At 41.4% G+C, this 20,115-nt stretch overlaps 1 protein-coding gene across 3 annotated transcripts; it reads left to right on the top strand.

Annotated features, from left to right (window-relative positions):
- The first annotated feature begins 4,278 nt into the window (after nt 1-4,278).
- Nucleotides 4,279-18,922, top strand: nrl (neural retina leucine zipper). 3 transcript variants are annotated; one of them, XM_010872274.3, is made up of 6 exons: nt 4,279-4,297; nt 12,457-12,539; nt 14,401-15,256; nt 15,539-15,817; nt 16,801-17,019; nt 17,109-18,922. In XM_010872274.3, the coding sequence occupies exons 3-6, from the start codon at nt 14,588-14,590 to the stop codon at nt 17,253-17,255; spliced, it is 1,314 nt and encodes a 437-aa protein (XP_010870576.1). In that variant the 5' UTR covers nt 4,279-4,297; nt 12,457-12,539; nt 14,401-14,587; the 3' UTR covers nt 17,256-18,922. The 3 variants fall into 3 exon arrangements, with proteins under 3 accessions (XP_010870576.1, XP_010870577.1, XP_034149718.1); XM_010872275.3 differs by lacking the exon at nt 4,279-4,297 and adding an exon at nt 12,671-12,728 and having other exon boundaries at nt 12,279-12,539; XM_034293827.1 differs by lacking the exon at nt 4,279-4,297 and adding an exon at nt 12,671-12,821 and having other exon boundaries at nt 12,279-12,539.
- The last annotated feature ends 1,193 nt before the right edge of the window (nt 18,923-20,115 follow it).

Raw genomic sequence — 20,115 nt, 5'->3', positions numbered from 1 at the left:
ACCATTAGACAACTCCATGAAATAAGAAATCTGAATCATTACATAGATTTTAATTCATGGAAAAATTTCTGTAGGGCTTGGTACATTTGGGGCAAATCTTGTCTGAAGTTCAGTAGGCTTTTGTAAACACGAAGATTGTACAAGTGTTTGCGTTTCCTGTTGTGCAAGAAACATACATAACGTTGGACCTTCTGCGTTCATGAGACCTTTCATCGTAAGAATTTTGTTATAGCGCCACCATCTGGCCATGTAGTGTGTTCATGTGTGAAAGCTGGATATCTGTTGCAAGATGCATCATTTTTCTCTGGCAAAACCAGGCAGGTGGTGTCACACAGGCATTGTGTGACATACTCATATGGATGGGAACAGATCCATAAGTCCCACCTTGATTTTCCCCAGTGGGGGACAGTTAAAAAAAAACACTTACAAAATCTACACTCATCTGCAGTTCTGGTTAGAATTTATGGGTTGATTGGAGTAGATGGTGGAATGGGGGTGGGACAAAAGCGTGCTGAGAAAATACAGAATATTCTATTTGTCTCTTTTATTATTGTCTTTCATGCACTTTATTGTAAATCAGTGTGACTGGAGAGATACACACTAACTTCACTTTCTGCTATTGGTATCTAACTATTTAACATTCTCTCAATGTGAAGAAACATCATATTAGGCTACATTTACCTTTTAATTAACTGACTGAGCTAACAATTTATTATTTATAACTGCAGTATTCCAGTTCCAAAATAAATGCAGTCAGGGCCAGGCAGGTTCCAAAATAGTTGGTGTTTTAACTGTAACTTTCATTCTTTTTAGGTGGTGGCTTTAATAAAGTATACTTTAAAGACTTCCTGTCATGTCTGCATGTTTCTACTCACATTTGTCCAGCATTTATGTATTGAAAAACAAAATGTATTTTTTATTTTGTAATAGAGGTTAACAATTATTCACTTATTTCACTTGCTGTATGCATTAACATTTTGGTGATTTAGCAAACACTTATGTAGATTGAATTATAGTCAAAGAATTCAACTAAAAAATCCAAATAATAACTAGGCATAGGCTGTTGAAAACATGAAATACCTACATTTTTATTCAGTGCGCCCCTTAACAAAGGTCCTGCCTTATATTTTGATATGTTGGTCTTCAGTGTTATGTGTAAATGCAGAGTAATATCTTGGCTCATCCCTGTTTGCGTGTTCCTCTTCCAGTTGTTCTGAGGACAAATCATCCATAGCGGAAGAAGCATGTACCAATCCTCAACTTCTAATTATTCATTTACCGTTACCAAGCAACATCACATATGGCACAGAGTACGAACAGGAGAGAACATGTGTGGGCAGAGTAAAGAGAGAAGCCTGGCAATGAAAGGGAGGAATGCAGAGCTATGCTCGCACTGCACAGCATCTACACATGATTAACCCATTAGAAACTGTCAACCCACAGCTAAAGCATTTGCACTTGCTTGGATTCTTTTTTTCTGCAAGAGTTTCGACCAGTTATATCCCTGCATTTATAGACTATAGATTAGAAGGGAATGTGCATGCAGACCAGTGGATAGACCCATAGAGTCATTAGCACAATGTGTAGGTTAACTTACAGTACATTACACAACGTTAATGAAAAACACATATGAGATGCATATATATATCGGTGCATGCAGAATGCCTTTTTATTGTGCTCATACACAGCTGTAGACAGACAGAGACTACGTAGGGCAAGAATGTTCCAGAATAGCATAGCTTCAAATCAGGTGTGGTGGTAGCTGTGGCTTTCTGAAAGTCCACACTCTCTCAGTGCAATACACAGCTATTTTAAAATCTGAAACAGGACATTTGGAAGCCACTGTCACACAGCCAGTTCATAGTCACAGTGATCCAGCTAAAGGTATTTTGGGGATTTTCATGAGAAACCGACAGCCCTTAGAAAGCTGGAATGGAATTTCTAATCTAAAGAAAACCCATAGTTGGTACAGTGTCCTTAAAACAAACGCTTCATTTATTAAATTTTTTACTTGCACCCTCATTGGCATTTTGCAAGCTTCTGGCTTGAACAAAAAGAAAAAACTGTTCCGCTTAAGAACATGTGTGTCAATTCCGTAAAAATCTATATAAATAGTCTTGTACATAAAAGGTTGAAGTTAGTCCCCAGGGTAACGATTTGTGAAAGCTGGGGCAATAAAATGAAGCAATTTCATTTAATCTAATGAATAACTTAAAGGTCAGGAAGGAGCTGTTCAGCCCGTAGTCATGGGGACCGGTACCATGGCTGGTGTGACCGCCTTCGTGTCACCCTTAGAGCCGAGACAAGAGCCTCGTTCAGCTCTCGGCTCCGTGGTTCTCTGCAACTTCCATTCTGTTGTTACTTGACCAGGAACGTACAGCACGGTACTGAAATGAAACAGCAGCCACTGACTAATGTGTGTGATTAGTATTTAGCGCTACTTTTACATTGAGTAATGTCATTTGAAAAACGCATTTTCGATACCTCATGGTCGTAGAGCGCATTGCAGACCCTGGTCTCACGAATATGACTGGTCTCACGTGTTGACTCAGCCCTCGGAGCTGACTCCCACTTGGTTGTTAAGACCACCAGTAATTACAACCATTATTAGGCTTTGAATACCACTATAACAATTCTCTGCAATTACTATTGACTTCCTGTTGCTCTCTGTAAAGACAGCTTTACCAACCCACAGTGGAGTGCCAGTGAAGATTAGTTGGGGTTAGTTACTTTAAAAAATTAAAATTTTACGACGTTATTGTGTTAATGTGTAAAAGTTAAAATAAAAATGGAAATCGCTGTGCCAAATGAATCTCTCTAGAATTGCTTTACAACACTGTAATGTGTGTATCGAATTAGGCATTGAGTGTTAAAAGGCTCTATAGAGTAGCATGAATATAATCCGTAATCCCCAGAAAAAGGGGAGGGCCTGGTGATGGGAGGGATCATTGGAGGGAAGACAGGAGAGGTGGGAGGGAGGAGGGAAGACAGGAGAGGTGGGAGGGAGGAGGGAAGACAGGAGAGGTGGGAGGGAGGAGGGAAGACAGGAGAGGTGGGAGGGAGGAGGGAAGACAGGAGAGGTGAGAGGGAGGAGGGAAGACAGGAGAGGTGGGAGGGAGGAGGGAAGAGGACTGGGAGAATTAACAGATTTAGTGTCATCTCTCAGTCTGGGAGTGGAGCCAAAGTATCGACCACCGTAATCCTTTCATCCCTCTCTTCATCCTGATCCCTCCTTACCTCTGTCTCTGTCTCCTCCCTGTCTGTCCTCCCTGTCTGTCCTCCTGTCTGTCCTCCTGTCTGTCCTCCTGTCTGTCCTCCTGTCTGTCCTCCCTGTCTGTCCTTCTGTCTGTCCTCCTGTCTGTCCTCCTGTCTGTCTACCTGGTCATCTCCCTTGTCTTTTAGGCATGCGTCTGTGTTTTGGTCTATTCAGATTAGTCTTGTTAAGGCCTATGATTTTGTGGCTCTTCAGTTCCAGATCGGCAGCCTTCTGTACACTGGTGAATCCTTGTTGTTATTAAGCTGTCCAGAGCTGTTGTCTATCTTCTGGCGCATGGAATTCTCATGAGAGAAGATGGTCGTCTAGGGTCATTCAGCCTATTCATGCTGAACTAATTTTGTTCTACAGCTAAAGTAATTGCTGTTGTCTGCAAGTATGCAAATTAAAATGAAGAATGGTTGCCATGGTGAAAAGTGGCAAAGTTAAGCTGCCGCCCAGTGCAGCCCAGTCTGAATACCACAGTGGGCACAGTGGGCACAGAGGGCACAGAGGGCAGAGAGGGCACAGTATGTCATGGTGCAGATAGAGATAATAGAAGGATTCTTTTAGGATTGAGTCCAGGAAAATCAGGAGACTACCAATCAAATGTAAAGGAATGTTAAAAAACAAAGTGTCTCGATGGTGAATAACAAGGGACCGTGGAAAATGACTCTGAACAACGTACCGGGCTCCTCTTGTGGGGCTGGGGCCGTGGGAGGGGTGTGGTGCAGGGGCTAATGACATCTTATGTCTACATTACAGACGGTTTATTAAAGCGCGGGTATCTGTTAATCTGACACCAGTTAAAGAAGCAGAACCAGCTCTCTAATCCCTTGACTAGCCTGATAATCCCACCCACAACGAGACCCCACGTGTGGAAAACAGCAGTGAGCACACACCCGTAACACCAGGGACTCGCTGCCAAACAACGTATCTACTGTATGGGTGCCAGACAGCTGAGACATGGTACTCTTGGGGTGGATCGCAGCGCTGGTTGCCTTCACGGTCAAGGTGCTGGGTGACCTCGGTGAATCATACTTGGTATCTAAAAATAATAATGCTGTAATGTTGTTGTTTCACGGGTACCATTAATGTCACCATTTATCGTTTGGAGAGACGTTGGCAAAATGTATCTCGGTGTGTGTGAAAGAAAAAGGGGAGGGGTCAGGGCATGTTGGAGGTCTTAAATGGGAAAAATAACATACAAAAACGAATGCAACCAAATTGTCTAATCAGTGGTTTTTCGTGAGCTTAGTTTAGGCGTTTGTTTAGATGTTTTATAAAGTATTTTCCAAATGAGATAAATATATGCTTGTGGAATGAAATTCCAATTGTATGATTGGTCAAAAACATGCCCATCATCATCAAATTCCTTAAGTAGACTTGCTGTTAGGTTTGTTTGTCCCGTTGTTTAGACATCTATCTGTGTTTTTACTTGTATATTAAAGGGATAACATGTGCTACACAAATGTAACATTTTCAGAAAGAGTCCAATCTGTTACTATTTGGACGTCTTGCACTAGTTACTGAGAAGATTGTTCCAGTTTAAATGTAGGTAATCTTAATAATTCATATCCCATGACTGACAGTAATTCATAATGCAGGTTGCAGGTTATTCTAATTTGCATTTGTTTGATATCTTCATACTGGTGAGATTCCAAAAGCCAGCCACAATTTACAGTGGGCTTCATGTACTTTGTTGATTATACATTTCAAAACACTGCATTAAGGTCCTCAAAGACAGGACAGTTTAAATGTGCTTAATCCTACTCTGGAACACAAAATTGGAGGGATGCAACATAATTCTTCCTCAGAAAATTAAACAATTTTGTGTTTTTTAGATTGTGGTAAAAAACCTAGAGAATATCCCATAAGTGTTTAATTGGGTTAATTGAGACTTTGAAGGCATCTCATAAAAGCTAGAAGCCAGTTGATAAGTCTCAATAAAGCACCTGCAAAACCTGCTCTAAACATGACCCCTCTTTCAAACTCCTCTTTAGCTAAGCATGATAGTTAATGGGATGTTAATTCTACACTTGAATGTCAATGACTAATGTCTGTTTTTGAGCTTCCTGTAGATAACGCAGTGCCACGAAGAGTTTTATTATAAACTGAGAAAAAGGCAAATATGGTAGAATCATTCTAAAGTTGAATTTTATCAGTCAGGTTTAATACTATTTTGTTGACAACACAACAGCAGCTGGTCAATTGTTCATTGAAACTTCCACTTTTTTACATTGGGGCTTAACAGTTGAAGTGATGGATTAGATCCGTTTAACAATAATACTGAGATTAGATGCAGACACACAGGGAGGGGAGAGGGAGAGCGCTGGACAGAAAACAACGGCTGTATCAGTGAATAGGGGGCAGACATTTTAGAAAATAAAGAATTCCAAGGTTAACAAACGACAAAAACATTAAACCGTTGATAATTTCTAGGAAAAAATTATCTGTTTAACACAGCTGGGATAATTGAGGTTTTAAAAATGGTTTGTAGAAATTGTTATTTGAGGACTATAAACTGTTACTGGAAAGTTGAGACTTTAATGTAGAACTTTAAATGTAACTACTTTTTGGCATTGATTTAAATACAGATCTATCAGGTCTGTGCCACCCTTTGCCACATCTTTTCGCACTATTTTCATTCTCTCAACTAGCTGTAATGCATTTTAATTAGCAGGTGTGCTTTGTTAAAAGTGAAGTTGTGGAATATCTTTCCTTGATGTGTTTGAGCCAATCAGTTGTGTTGTAACAAAGTAGGGTTGGTATACAGAAGACACTCATTATGCCTGTACTGTAGTAGTCCATATTATGACAAGAATTGCTCAAATAAGCGAAGACAAATGACAGTCCATCATTACTTTAAGACATTAAGACATATCGTTATTTCAACTGTTCAGAGGTGCATGCATCTAGCCTATATAGGGGAAATGCTGCAATGAAACCACTGTTGAATATCACCAATGAGAAGTAGAGATTTGCTCGTACCAAGACAAAAAATAGACTGGTGAAAATCGGCCCTTTAGTCTGATGAGTGCAATCATCATTGGCTTTAAGTGTGTGGTTCCCACTATGAAGAATGGAGGATGTGTGATGGCATGGGGATGCTTTGCTCTTGACACTTTTGGTGATTTACTTAGAATTCAAGGAATATGCACCCTCCACCTCTGGAGTCATGCTGAAAATGTGAATTTTCAAGTCTTAAAAAAGAAGAGGAATTGGGGCATGGCAGGCCATACCGAGTGCACGAGGGGTGAGATAGAGAGTGAAGGAGACAGATCCGGTAATGGAGGGAAGACCCCCTTACGGGGTAAGACATGTAAGCATGCTGCTTGTAACACAGTTAGTCTCCGATTAGGACACATATCTGTGAGATCTGGGGGAGTTAGAGGGACCCACCAGACCACAAGCTCACACCATCTGTCCCTGTCAGTGGGAGCCCTGCTCAAAAACAGTCCAGGTCACCCCTCTACTCACTTAGGTCCATTTCCTCAGTCCACCTCTTTCTCTGCTCTCCTGTTGACCCGGGTGACGGGAGTTGTTCTGTCGTGTTAGGCTAAACAAACCAGGGTGACAGGGGTCAGAGCTGTGCTGATGCGTTGGGGAGCTTCACTGGCTCTGTGGCAGGAAGAGCAACTGGCTCGTGTGGCTAATCGTTGCCCTAAGCCAAAGTGAGGCCCTGTGCTTAAGCACGTGACAAAAGGTGCTATGAAACAGTCATTGCTTTAACCACAGGCCATCCGCAACCAGCATTCAGAATGATAACGCTGCCTCAAACATCTGAACTGGAACAATCACCTCAGTAACAGGTTCAATAAATCCAACTACTAACAGATATTGTATTTGTTATTTGTCTTGGAATCGCATAATTAATTAGCCAATCAATTCACAGTACATGCAAAAAGAAGATATTAAAACAATTCTGAAAATCTCCCTGCAATAGAGCATGCTAGAAAATCTGAAATATCATAAATATAACTTTTCTTGACTCCCCAATAATCCTTCTTCTCTTCCAAAGGATCATCAAAGGAGTTTGTCTTCTACAAAATAAGGTTGTTGTGATGTTAAAGGGTCCATTTGTAAGGTTTTTACTGTACTACTAGCATATATACATGCAAATATTACCAGAAGACATCTGCAGTAAATGTTTTAAGTTGATGTTTAGATTTTTTATATCTACAAAATTGTTCCAAGTGCCTGAGATATTTCCCATCTAAACTTTCTCACAGTCCGTCTCTCAGTTGGCATTGACGTGAAGTATCCTCAGACACAACCCCATGCAAACGTTTTGTCTCCCTCCTTAGAGAAACCTTCTGGAGCATTTCTTTCTGACTGAGTATTTCAATATCTTTCTGAACCCTGAAATATGGGGTAATATCCGAATAGCGGACTGACTTAATGATTCTAAAATTGTATCTAACCACTGCTGTGGTATCTGAGCATTTGAATGGCAGCAACTTTGGAATCAGATTAGGGGATAGAGAAAATTGATAGCGTCACTTTATTCGAGCAGTGCTGAGTTAGTGTTGGGATGAATGTGGGTTTAAGGCATTATTATCACATGGCATTGCCATTCAGGAACAAGCGCTCAGATGAAGCAACAGTCCTACATACATTGAATATAGGTTGGATATTAACTCCCAGTACAGAGTGAGACCTGAGAATTTTGGCCGCATACAGTGCACTATGTGAGGTCAGGTTTGGGTGTGTTAACGAGGCTGATCACGTCATGACACTGCGCAGCTCCTGAGATGTGACTCCTGAATAATGAGTGGTGAGGCGTGGAAGCACGTTGGAGCTGTTGTGTGTTCGGTAGTGGTGGTGATGTATTTGGCATGAAGTATGAGGTAAGTTCCTCTGTGTCTCTCTCTCTCTCTTTGTCCCTCAGACTCATGGGAGGCCCTGTTGGTTTAACTGCTAAGCTTTCCCCCCGGAAACATAGATGACGGGAGATTGTGAGGCAGAGGAAGTGGATGGGGGAGGTCAATTAGTTCTTGTTTTTGCAATGGTAGGATTGTCTCTGGTGGCTGGGGCTCTGTCTGTCTTGGCTGAATTGTTCTCTTACTCCAAGGCCAAATGACAGACTGATGAATTGAATGGTTTGTGATAGATAGTTAAAGACTGTAGCATAGCTTCAACTGAATTCAGTTTTTGTTTGTTTGTGTGTGTGTGTGTGTGTGTGTATTGGTTTATTCAGATCCCCAATCATTTTTGTAGTACAACCAGCTTTTATTCATGGTAAACATGGCAAAAACACTTGATAGGCAACATTAAAATGTAAAAGTACCACCCCATTTCCAAAAAGGGCACTGTGTAAAATACAAATAAAATAGAATGCACTGATGTGCAAATCATTATTATGCATTCTTATGCTACTCCCATTATTTAATTGAAAATTGTACAAAGACAACATCTCAAATGTTGAAACTGAGAAATGTTACTGTTTTTGGAATAATACATGCCCAATATGAATTTGATGCCAGCAACATGTTTCAAATAGGTTGTGACAGGGGCATGTTTACCACTGTGTTGCATCACCTCTTCTTTTAACATTACTCTGTAAGCGTTTGGGAACTGAGGAGAACAATCGCTGTAGTTTTGAAACTGAAATGTTTTCCCATTCTTGCTTGATATAGAATATCAGCTGCTCAACAGTTCAGGGTCTCCTTTGTCGTATTTTTTGTTTCATAATGTGCCAAATGTAAGACGTGCAGAATGTGATTGGTTTGGCATTGTCTTGCTGGAATAAGTTGAAATAAACGTTGTCTGGATGGCAGCATTTGTTGCTCCAAAAGCTGCATATATTGTTCAGAATTAATGGTGCCCATGCCAAGTTACCCTTGCCATGTGCACTAATGCACCCCCATACCATCAAGGATGCTGGCTTTTGAACTATCCTCTCCTCTTTAGCCTGGAGGATGCGGCATCCATGATTCTCAAAAATAATATTTAACATTTGGATTAGTCAGACTACAGGACAGTTTACCACTTCACCTCAGTCCATTTTAAATGAGCTCAGGCCCAGAGAAGGTGGCAGCGTTTCTGGATCTTGTTTATATATGGTTTCTTCTTTGCATGGTAGAGTTGTAACTTGCATTTGTGGATGCAGTGACGTACTGTGTTCAAAGACAATGGTTTTCAGAAGTGTTCCTAAGTCCATGAGGTGATGTCCACTACAGAATCATGTATGTGATTAATGCAGTGCTGCCTGAAGATCATGGCCATCCGATATTGGTTATCAGCCTTTTCCATTGCGTACAGAGATTTGTCTTGATTCTTTGAATATCTAAATGATATTATGTACCGTAGATTATGAGATCCCCAAGCTCTTTGCAATTTTACATTCAGGAACGTCATTCTTAAATAAACCCTATTTGCCCGTGCAGTCTTTCTTTCTCAATTTTGACAGGCCCATGCTCTCTGGAATGATCTTTTAATATCCAATCATTTAAATGACCTGTTGCCAATTAACCTAATTAGTTGTATGATATTCCACTAAGTTTAGTTTTTATGCATTTTGCAACATTTCCAGTCTTTTATGGCCTCTGTCCCAACTGTTTTGAAACATGTTACTGGCATCAAATTCAAAGTGAGGATATACTTTTCAAGAAACAATAAAATGTCTCAGTTTCAGTTTCAACATTTGATATGTTGTTTTTGTACTATTTTCTATTGAATTGTATTGAATTGTTTAAATTATTTGCACGTCATTGCATTCTGTTTTTATTTACATTTTATGCAGCGTCCAACATTTTTTGGAAATACAGTAAATGGTATACAGTAATGTTCATACAGTAAAGAACATACTGTAAAATATATACAGTTTACTACATAGATTAAAGGGCATATGTTTGTCTATATACTTGATTATTTATTTTTTTGTGCCTTAATTCACCAATATTTCCTTATACTATGTTAATACATGGTGAAATGTCAGCCCTTTTTTCAAGTCCTGACTTCATTAAATGCTAATGGATTAGGTTTTCGCTGTGGGGTAAGAGTTAATTTCATAGTTATAGTTAATGTTAGGTTTAGGCATTCAAATTAGGTTACACAAGGTTTAAATGTTAAATTACTGTTAGGGTTAAGGTAAGGATTATGGTTAAAGACATTGGCGTATATTGAAATATGGTTTGGTGGAGCAGGTTATATAACACAAATTAATTTAAAATTCTTACTTTACTTTCTACATCAAGTACAACCTCATAGTTAAAAAATGTAACCTATAAAAACCTATTTGTTCTTGCCTGTCCCAGAGAACACAGCTCCCAAAAACCCAAGTTCCCAAAACACGCTCCCATGTCCCCTCACATCCCCTTGTCTCTGGGAGTCAGCCTCAGAAACATGTGTTTTAACCCACTGAAATTCACCAAGCAGTGAAGCGCATAACAAGCACTTTTTTTATCCTCAAAAGCTAAACTCGTTAATCCGGAGTCTCTCTGTGTCTTAATAACGTCTCGTTAAGGAATCAGTGAGTTAATATTGTCTGCCCAAATCTGATCTGGAGGGTAAACAAATCCAACAACATCCTGAGGCAGACACACACACACAAGCACACACACACAGTTTAATGCTGATGATGCTGTAACCTACATTTAATTTTCCATAGCCAATGAGGACTTAAATTTTACACAAAGAGTAACATTAGCACCTGATCAGAGTAGATGAGAAATGCATGTTTTTAAGTGGTCCTCAATACGTTTTACTATAAACTTTGTATTTGGTTTGGGGCAATATTAGATTGTTTCTATTAGAAAGTCTAATCTTTCTATTGTCAAATAACATTAAATTCATAAACACCCAACAAAACATGCATTTATTAGTTTTGACAAAGAGTTGGGTTACTTGTCCTTGTATAAACCTACCTATCAAACCCTAAATGATCAAACTGCAAAAGGTATAGGACATACCTATTGCACTTTCTTTGTAACATCTAAACAATAAGTAACTGTGGCAGACAATTGATTCAGTGAATCAGTGGAGGTCGGAAGACCAGGAGCTTACTGACTGTCATTCAATGGCAGAAAGACAAAGGCAAATTAAGTGCTACAAGTAAACGAATCAACTGCAAAAGAAAAATCACATAAAGCATGCAGGATTAATCCTTAGTAAATTATAATGAAAAAGTAAATGTATGATGGGAACATAAATACATACAGTGTAATTAAAACCGCAAAAAAACAAAACTACCGAAGGAATTCCACTTCTAACCATACACAGCTCATTGCACAACATATACTTAGATTCCATTTTCCAGGTATCAGATACAAAATGCTAAATAAGGAAGTTACAGTCAGTAAATTAATAAATAAGTCAGTTACATTTTAGTAAATAAAACTACATTTGAACAATATCAGGCCCCTTTTCACCTTGATTTCTGTCATTACAAGGCTGTTCCACAGTACATTGCCGTCAGGCCATGATTGGGTTGCAGTGGTTGTAAATGTCCACAGTGTGGCGGTAGAGAGCCAACTAACTCTCCAGTGAAGTTCGAGTACTACCTTTGTAAAAGCATTAAGATGTATTTTTTGTCTTGCTGCTACAAACATCCAACGTCATTAATATGTCTGTAACAGTACGACTTCTCTCTACCATCAAATGGGAAGGAGGCATAGGTCATGAACTGACATCAGAACATAGTGCCTGGCTGTGCACACTCCTTATGATGCTACTAGAACACGATTAGCATGCTTAAAATATGATCGAGCATGTGACAACCTGATGGATTCAGAAAATGTATTTGTGTGTGTGTGTGTGCACGTGTGAGCGTGAATGCATACGTACTTACGTTGGTACATTGTTGTGTGGGTGTGTGTGTAGAAAGAGTTTGGTTGGGGAAGTATGCAAATGCGTAAGTGTGCATGTTCATATTAAAACATTTTTTAACTCAATTGTGACATTTCCAACACAAATGTTTGAACTGTGGGGGCTGGTGGATTTGGGGCGGGGGGGGGTACAGAGGGGGCAGAGAGAGAGAGAGAGATTTGGACCATGGTTGCTGGGAGCCATGGCTTTAGAGAGGGATATAGGGGTGAGAGAGAAGAGGGGAGCGTGACCAAGAGAGGGTGAGAGGGATTTGCAACCGAGAGGAGAGAAAGAGAGGGGGCAGTGACACTCAGTGACAGAGAACCATACACACTCACATATGCACATCTCTCTCTCTCTCCCCCTCTCTCTGTATTTGTCTCTTTCTGTGTAAGCGTGTCAGTTCGTCACTTTAGTCACTTTTGTGGGGGAAATGGTGAGAGGATCTCCAAACCAATCATCCCATCCATGACATACGGTAAGAACAGTTTTCTCAAACTTCTTCATCTCCATTCCTCCTGTTCTCTTACCCTCTTTCTCTTTCAATCATTTATCTCTCTGTAATGTCGTTTGACTGTTTTTCTTTCGCTCTCCTCATCTCTCTGTCAGTTCTCTCCCTCTCCTCTGGGCTGAAGCCAGGTTGAGGCCTCTGTGCTCCCCATCACAGGTCTGTCTCTGTCACAGTCCATTGGGGGCATGAGGGGGTAAAATTAATGTGTTGAGTGCTGGAAGGGAACCAGTGGAAACATCAATCTGACAGGTTATTCATTTGATGTTAATCATGATGTTTGTCATCTGAATAATCAGTGCTTACCTATTTGCAGTTTATGTAGAAATGTTGGGTGATGTTGGACTATACATTTTGTGTATGTTGTTGTTCTTTTGTTCTTGTTACAGATGTTAGATATTCATGAAAAAGTAGAGGGCTTAATTTAGAAATAGGCACTAGTACATGATCAGATATATTTATTTTGTTTGTGTGGTAATAAGGTTGGTCTAAACTGGTCTAAAATAAAAAATTAATCTAGAAGGATCGAGCATGTCTGTATAAAATTGTTCAGTGAATGTTACAGAAAGCCTTTGCTGTCTCCTGAAAATGTAAAAACTAAATAATCAGACAGGTAATCTGATTACCTGTCAGATTATTTTGTTATATATTTATATATATATATATACATATATATATATATATATATATATATATATATATGTATCAAATATAATTTGATAATTTAACAAATACATCATCAGAGATAGTTACAGGTCTTCATTCAATGACGAGCTTTGAATCTTTTTGAAATTGAATCTAAGTTAACCTCATGAGCTTGGAAATTTGGTGTCCAGAATGTTAAATGTGATCTCCCCATGAAGAACATCCTGAAACCATAGATTGGTAAATTACAAAATACATTTTCCACTGATTAGTCATTCAGATATGTTTGACTGACAATAAGACATGAACATCTCAGCATTCCATTCATGTGGTTTCACATGTGTCAAGTTTGCTTTCCAAAGTTTTGGGTTAATAAAATCAGTTTGATCGAGCATCTGTTAGATATTATAGTCTTTGTTGCTTAACAGAATATGTATTTACATGAATGATATGGATTTTAGTTCTGTTAGGTAGATAACATTACTTGAAAAATGCAATTTCTACCAGTGGGTTTTTGCTGTGTGTCTGCGTGTGTTTCTGTGTGTTTGTTGCTGTTTAATTAAGGAAAGTGATGCAAGGTAAGGCCATTTGGATGGTCCTCAGTGTAATAATAAGTTGTTGTTTTTTTACTTAGAGTAATGTTTAGGGTTAGGGTTGGAATTAAGGTTGGGGTTAGCATAAAGGTTGGATTATTGAGGTTATTGTTACGGTTGGGAAAAGGTTAGGTTTAGGTAAAATAGTTGATGGTAATAAATTGCAGGTCCTCACCATGATAATAAACCCTACATAGGTGTGTGTGTATTTGTGTGTGTCTGTGGGGGGGCAAAGGTGTTCTGTTTAGGATTAATCACTTCATACTGCAACATGCAATCAGACCTCCCACTGGAGAATAAAACTATCTCATGGATATCGGTAAATTTACTTATTTGGCAACATTGGGAGAAAGTCTATATTTCTCTACGTGCTCAGACACATTTTAAGCCACTGGCAGTATGAAAAGTGTTCCTTTCTGTTCGTCTAGCTCTGGCCAGTCTGTCGATCTTGTGTTGTTTCCCACATCCTGTCCTCTTTTCTGTCCTCTTCAGAGATGTTATCTTGTCCTCAGTTCCTGTCTACCTAACGCTTGTTGGTTTCATGAACAACTCTGAGAGAACAATGATCTTTACTATTTTTCTCTATTTCACAGGATCAAGAAGAAACATACAGAGACTCTTTTTCCACAGGCAACAGTCACCAGTCAGCCCATTACTGGATTCCCAGGGCCCTCTGGGAGTCTGTTGCTGTGTGCGGACTGCATAAAGACAGAGAGGTGGATTAACTCACAACCCTGACCCACAGACAGACAAACTCGGTCTGTTCCCAAAGCAGTGGCCATGTCGTCTCCCTCCCTCCCCATGCCCCCTCTCCCCCCCAGTCCGCTGGCCATGGAGTACCTCAATGACTTTGACCTCCTCAAGTTTGAGGTGAAGCCAGACACTCCTCCTCTCCCTCCCTCCTGTACGTTCCCCAAATCTAGCCTCCCGAATGATCCCTCCAGTTCCCCCGGCCCTTACACCAGCCACCCTCCCCAGGACCCCTCCAGTTCCCCTGGCCCTTACACCAGCCACCCTCCCCAGGACTCTAGCCTCAACTCCAGCCCATACAACTCCCTGCCCCCGTCTCCAACGCTGAGCGATGCACACCCTCCTCCCTCTGCCTCCTCCTCCCTCTCCTCCTCCTCCTCCTCTATCTCCTTCCCATTGTCCATGTCCAACAGCTACACCTCTGGCATCAGTTCTGGCTCTCAGGGGAACGTGGAGGGTAGCCCCTCCCATGTGGGCGCTCAGGGCCCCAACCCTGCCTCTTTGGAGGACCTGATCTGGCTGGCGGCGCTACAGCAGCAGTTTGGAGGGGAGGCGGTGGGCCCGGCGTCCCTGCTGGGCGCCTTGGGGGGCGGGTCAGAACGGGGAGACAGAGAGAGGGGTCCAGTGGGAAACTTCCTGGGCTGTGAGGATGCGGTGGAGGCACTGCTGAACTCAGCTGCAGCCGCTGTCAGTTCCCAGGTACGTTCCATCGGCTGTCTTCTGTCTGTTACAGACACCAGAAATCCATTTGATCTCCCTGTTGAGGGAGAATGTTACTACAATATAGGTAATTATACAATGTGATGTTTTTTGGGGTGTATAAAAAGGCTTCTGGAACGTCTGGACTTCTGGATTTGTCTGAAATGGCAGGATTATTTGCTTGCTGTGGCAAAATGGATCAAATTAGGTCTGATAAACGCTATTGATTGTGATGACATAGGCTATAAAGAGTGTTCCTTTCCCTCTCCCTCTCCCCTGCAGTTTCCAGGGATTTCCCAGAATTCCAGCAGCAACCTGGGGGATTCAGGAAGTGACAGCGGGGGTGATATGTCCTGCACCAAAGGGACAGATATGTGCCATCGTCCACTCCTCTACCTCTCCTCTGCACCTCAATCGCTCCCTAACCCGAATTCCTCCTCGGCAGCCTACCCACAACCCCAGAGCCCCTCTGGTCGGCTTCATCATCATCCCCATCATCATCATCACCACCCACATCATCCCATGCATGGCCATCAACATCACCATCATCATCACCTCCAAGTAATGAATGAATGGGTTCAGGGGAAATCAAATAGGAAGTTAACACGGTGGAATTACTCAAAATAAATGTAACCGGGGAGGCTACAAAAATAATACATTTAACAGTTGAGGAGCAGGCAAGAATGCTAACAATAACGGTGCACCAGGAGCAACAACAGTGGAGTATCAGATTATTGGAGATGGGAGGGAGAGGTGATGGAGGGATCATGCTGTAAAGGATTGGGATTATAAACATTAGAACATGATTATGTGTGCCTGCCGTGTACTTGCTCTAAGTATAGGAAAAATGCAGAGACTCGGAAACGACACTGTGTGGACTTACTTTAAAAATGCATTGTTGTCCCTCAGGCAAGTGTAGAATATTGGAGTAAATGTAATAAATGGAGTAACGGTTCTGCATTTAAAAGATTCATGAACCTGTCTGACGTCGACATTAATAAATGTGCTTTATTAAAGCGAGCTTTACTATGCCATATAAACAACTTAGGTTAGGCTAGTCCTCAGGCTGTTAGAGTTGAAGGAGCTGTGTGTCTGGCTGCTAGTGCCATAGTATATGGAAAGTGTTCACTGCTCCTCTGTATCTGGGTTCCCCATGCAGGTGTCTGAGAGAATCTCTCTGCAGTATGTGGAGCACAGTGTAAGCTTGTGATAATATCTGCTATTATTGCCGTGCATAAGCCGGATCTCTGCCACTAACACTCAGTCAGATTACCTGACAGATTATGGACATGCCCTGCCATAATGCCCCCTGACACACACTGTTAGGCACAATCTTACATCGTGCACAAAACCACACGTGATCCCACATCAGTAAGGTAAACCTGGTTCTAGGTAGCTCCATCGATTGTACATCGGACAAACCGTTTTGAAATCCTGTCAATTCTTCTTTGCAACTCTAGATCACGCAAGCATTTAAAGTAACAATTTGTCTCTCGGTTCCTCTGTGTGTGTGTGTGTGTGTGTGTGTGTGTGTGTGTGTGCAGTGCGGGGGGGTGGATGAGCGCTTCTCAGACGAGCAGCTGGTGAGCCTGTCGGTGCGGGAGCTCAACAGACACCTGCGGGGCGTCAGTAAGGACGAGGTGGTGCGTCTCAAGCAGAAACGGCGCACGCTAAAGAATCGAGGCTACGCACAGTCCTGCCGCTACAAGCGCTTGCAGCACCGCCACGCACTGGAGTCCGAGAAGCACGTCCTCACGCAACAGGTGGGTTTCGCACATCAGTAAAACGCGGTTACCATCAACTGCAAGACGAAGCTGTAACAACTGTCTCCCGTCTCTGTTTGTCTCCTCAGTTAGAACAGCTCCAGTGTGAGCTCTCACGCGTCCTGAGAGAGAGGGACGCTTACAAGGCCCGTTACGAAAAGCTTGTCAGTACAAACGAGGCTCCATCTAGTCGTGGCAGCAACCCAGCCTCACCACCTCCTGATTACTTCCTCTGAGGACGTACCCCGGATTGGGGGGGGGTGGGAGGGGGGCAGTCCAAAAGAGAAAGCATGAGATGAGAGACCAGTGAAAGAGGAGGTCAGCCTAAATGAGGCTGTGTCAGTAATCAGACCTGGGAAGGATGGGAGGGAGGGTTTGGGGGTGTGCGTGTGTGAAGGCTGGCAGGTAGCTGGCTTATGACTCAGCCCTAAGTCACTGTGAATTTAGCCTGCAATCAGGGGCCACTTGACTGTTCATTTAGGGATAGAACCGGGCCCTAGAGTGCTTCACGAACAAATGGCGGAATAATTCAGTCTTGATATCACTGTGACGTTCATAGTGGCTCAAAGAGCCCGCATCCTGCACCAGTGACATCCATGCGTTCGAGGTCATCCTCCCAAAGAGAACAACGTGAAACCAAGGGCTTGTCCTCCATAAATAAGTCCATTGTATAATTCATTGCCATTTATACAATCAACCTATCTATGCACATTTCTTTCAAGCAGAACAAATGAAAAGATTAACTGAAGTCCGGACAAAGGCTGAGTTCAATCCGTGCCCTGATATGCACACTGGGATAGTACAGGTTGGCTGGGATCCTTGGGAAGCCGATGGTCTGAGGAGTGCAGTGGTGCTGGTTGTGTGGTGTAGGGTGATCTTCAAGTGTCAATGGCATGCAGTTGTAATCTCCGGCTGATATTCCACAGTTGCCTACCGAGATGTTTTTGCTCACCAGAACTTGTTACTCACTATTCGTCTTTTTATTTTAAAGATGATTAAGCATAGAGAATGAATGTACGAGGTTATTCCTGTGGTTGTGCTTAATGAATAATTGGTATAAACACTTGGGTATGGAGTAGATGCATTTTGGGGGGGAAATGCAAATGAATTCATACTTTGCTTGTTGAGAATAACATCCCTTTTTGGTATACAAAGAATACAATACAATGAAGAATAATTGAAGTGTGACACTTGTGATTGGTGTTTTGTTTATTGAAAAGAGGATCAACAGACCTCAAAGAAAGCTCTGCTGTCAACCTGTACTGTAGGAGCTCCACAATCAATCAGTTTACCAGTTAAGATTTGAAGCAATAGACTGGTGGCTGTGGTTGACTGTAGACGTCGTGGACAAATCGGGTTTAACATTTTTTTGAAAAAAGGCAATGGAATGCAAAATGATCTATGTGAATGTGTATTGTCTTTAAGCTTTAATATTATAAACTGAGGTATGCTGAAAACACCTTTGTAAGAGAGCTATAAACCATAACGCAACAAGCTCCACAGAGCTGGTCACTGTGGATTCTGAAAGACTGGGGCGAAATGCAAAAAATTCAGTCATTCAAAAAGATATCTCATGACATGTTACCAGGGTAGCTTTAAAGCTATTTATTTTGGCTAGTTGTAGGTTAATTAATTGACTTATCTGTTTTATTTATTCACATATTTATTCACAGTATTTATTGATTGTTTATTCATGTACCATTTCTTATACTTTTCATTTTACTGGTTGACAATTTCATCTACAAGCTTAGTGTGTACTTTTATTTTCAAGCAGGAGAAATCAATATTTTAATTATATTTTTGAATATTTTCAATAGTACGATTACAGTCATTATTGCCATCACGATTTTTGCTCCAATTGTAGTGTGGTTTCCTATGAAATAAAGACAATATTTTTACCATCCGTGGCAGCTATGCTTTTTTCCTACAGCGTTTCTCTTTGTCTTGGTTTTCCATGCTTTAAACACCTAGTCATCCACCTCTCTTCGGTGTCCCTCCCACATTTTCAATCTCCTGTAGGCCTGTTCTTTTCCTCATCCCTTCTTCCATCTCTCTCTCTCTCCCTCTATCTGTCACACTGTGTCCCTCTATAGAGAGGCAGTGACCCTGGCTGAGCACTGTTTGGGATGACCTCACCCTGGGCCCCGCCTCCCTCCCTGTTTCTCTCGCTCTCTCTCTGGTCTGTATAATAGGGGCAGGATTAGGGCTATAATAGCGTCCTGACTGCTCACTGCCGGAGTCCATTGTAGCATTGTGTGTAGAGGACGTACACAGAGTTACATGGACACTCACCCCACTCGTGCTGTTCCATACGGCCACTCGCACTCACATTCAGGCAGGCACACCACATATGTTGAAATACACACACACACACACACACACTTTACAGTGATGCGGGAATTCATTTAAATTCATACTATCTCAGCCCACAAAAAGGGTTAATGTGTTATTTTTTTCCCTGTTACAAATTGCCTGTTAGAAATGGCTACTAGATATTGTAACTGACATGAGAGGAGAGAGTCAGACAGACAAAGAGCTACAGAGACATAGAACGGAAGAGATAGGCAGAGGGAAACAGAGACATAATATATTAGAGGTTTAGGCCTCAGTGCCCAAGTGAAAAAGTGTCTGCAGAAACATATACAAGAATAAACACTTGTACAGAAGACTGTATGCTCAAAGACATTAACACACACAAACACACAGAGAGAGAGAGAGAGAGAGAGAGAGAGAGAGAGAGAATGGTAAAGGTGTTGGGGGAAATAACTGTACTCTGCTGCAATCTAGTGGCGAAATGTAGCCCTGCTACAATATTCTGCAGCATCCAAAAGGTCAACAGAGCTGAGTGACCTTAGCTTCTTATCAGCGGATCATTCATTCCTTTTCTGTCCTTTGTAGCTCCTCCATTCAAACATGTTAAGAGTCCACATTGCTTTTTTTCTACTGGAAAAATGCAACAACAGATCAAGTTGAGCCAATTACAAACCTCAGGATCTTCTATTTCTGATAGGTATTTAAACTGAAGACATCTAAAAATATTCCTGGCCCAATGGAAAAAATATACATCCTCCTAATATTCTATAATACAAATTATGT

This window comes from Esox lucius, chromosome 8 (genome assembly GCF_011004845.1).
Source record: "Esox lucius isolate fEsoLuc1 chromosome 8, fEsoLuc1.pri, whole genome shotgun sequence".
Taxonomy (NCBI): Eukaryota; Metazoa; Chordata; class Actinopteri; order Esociformes; family Esocidae; genus Esox; species Esox lucius.
The sequence above is the reverse complement of the archived record's forward strand: the minus strand, read 5'-3'. Positions and strand labels throughout refer to the sequence as shown.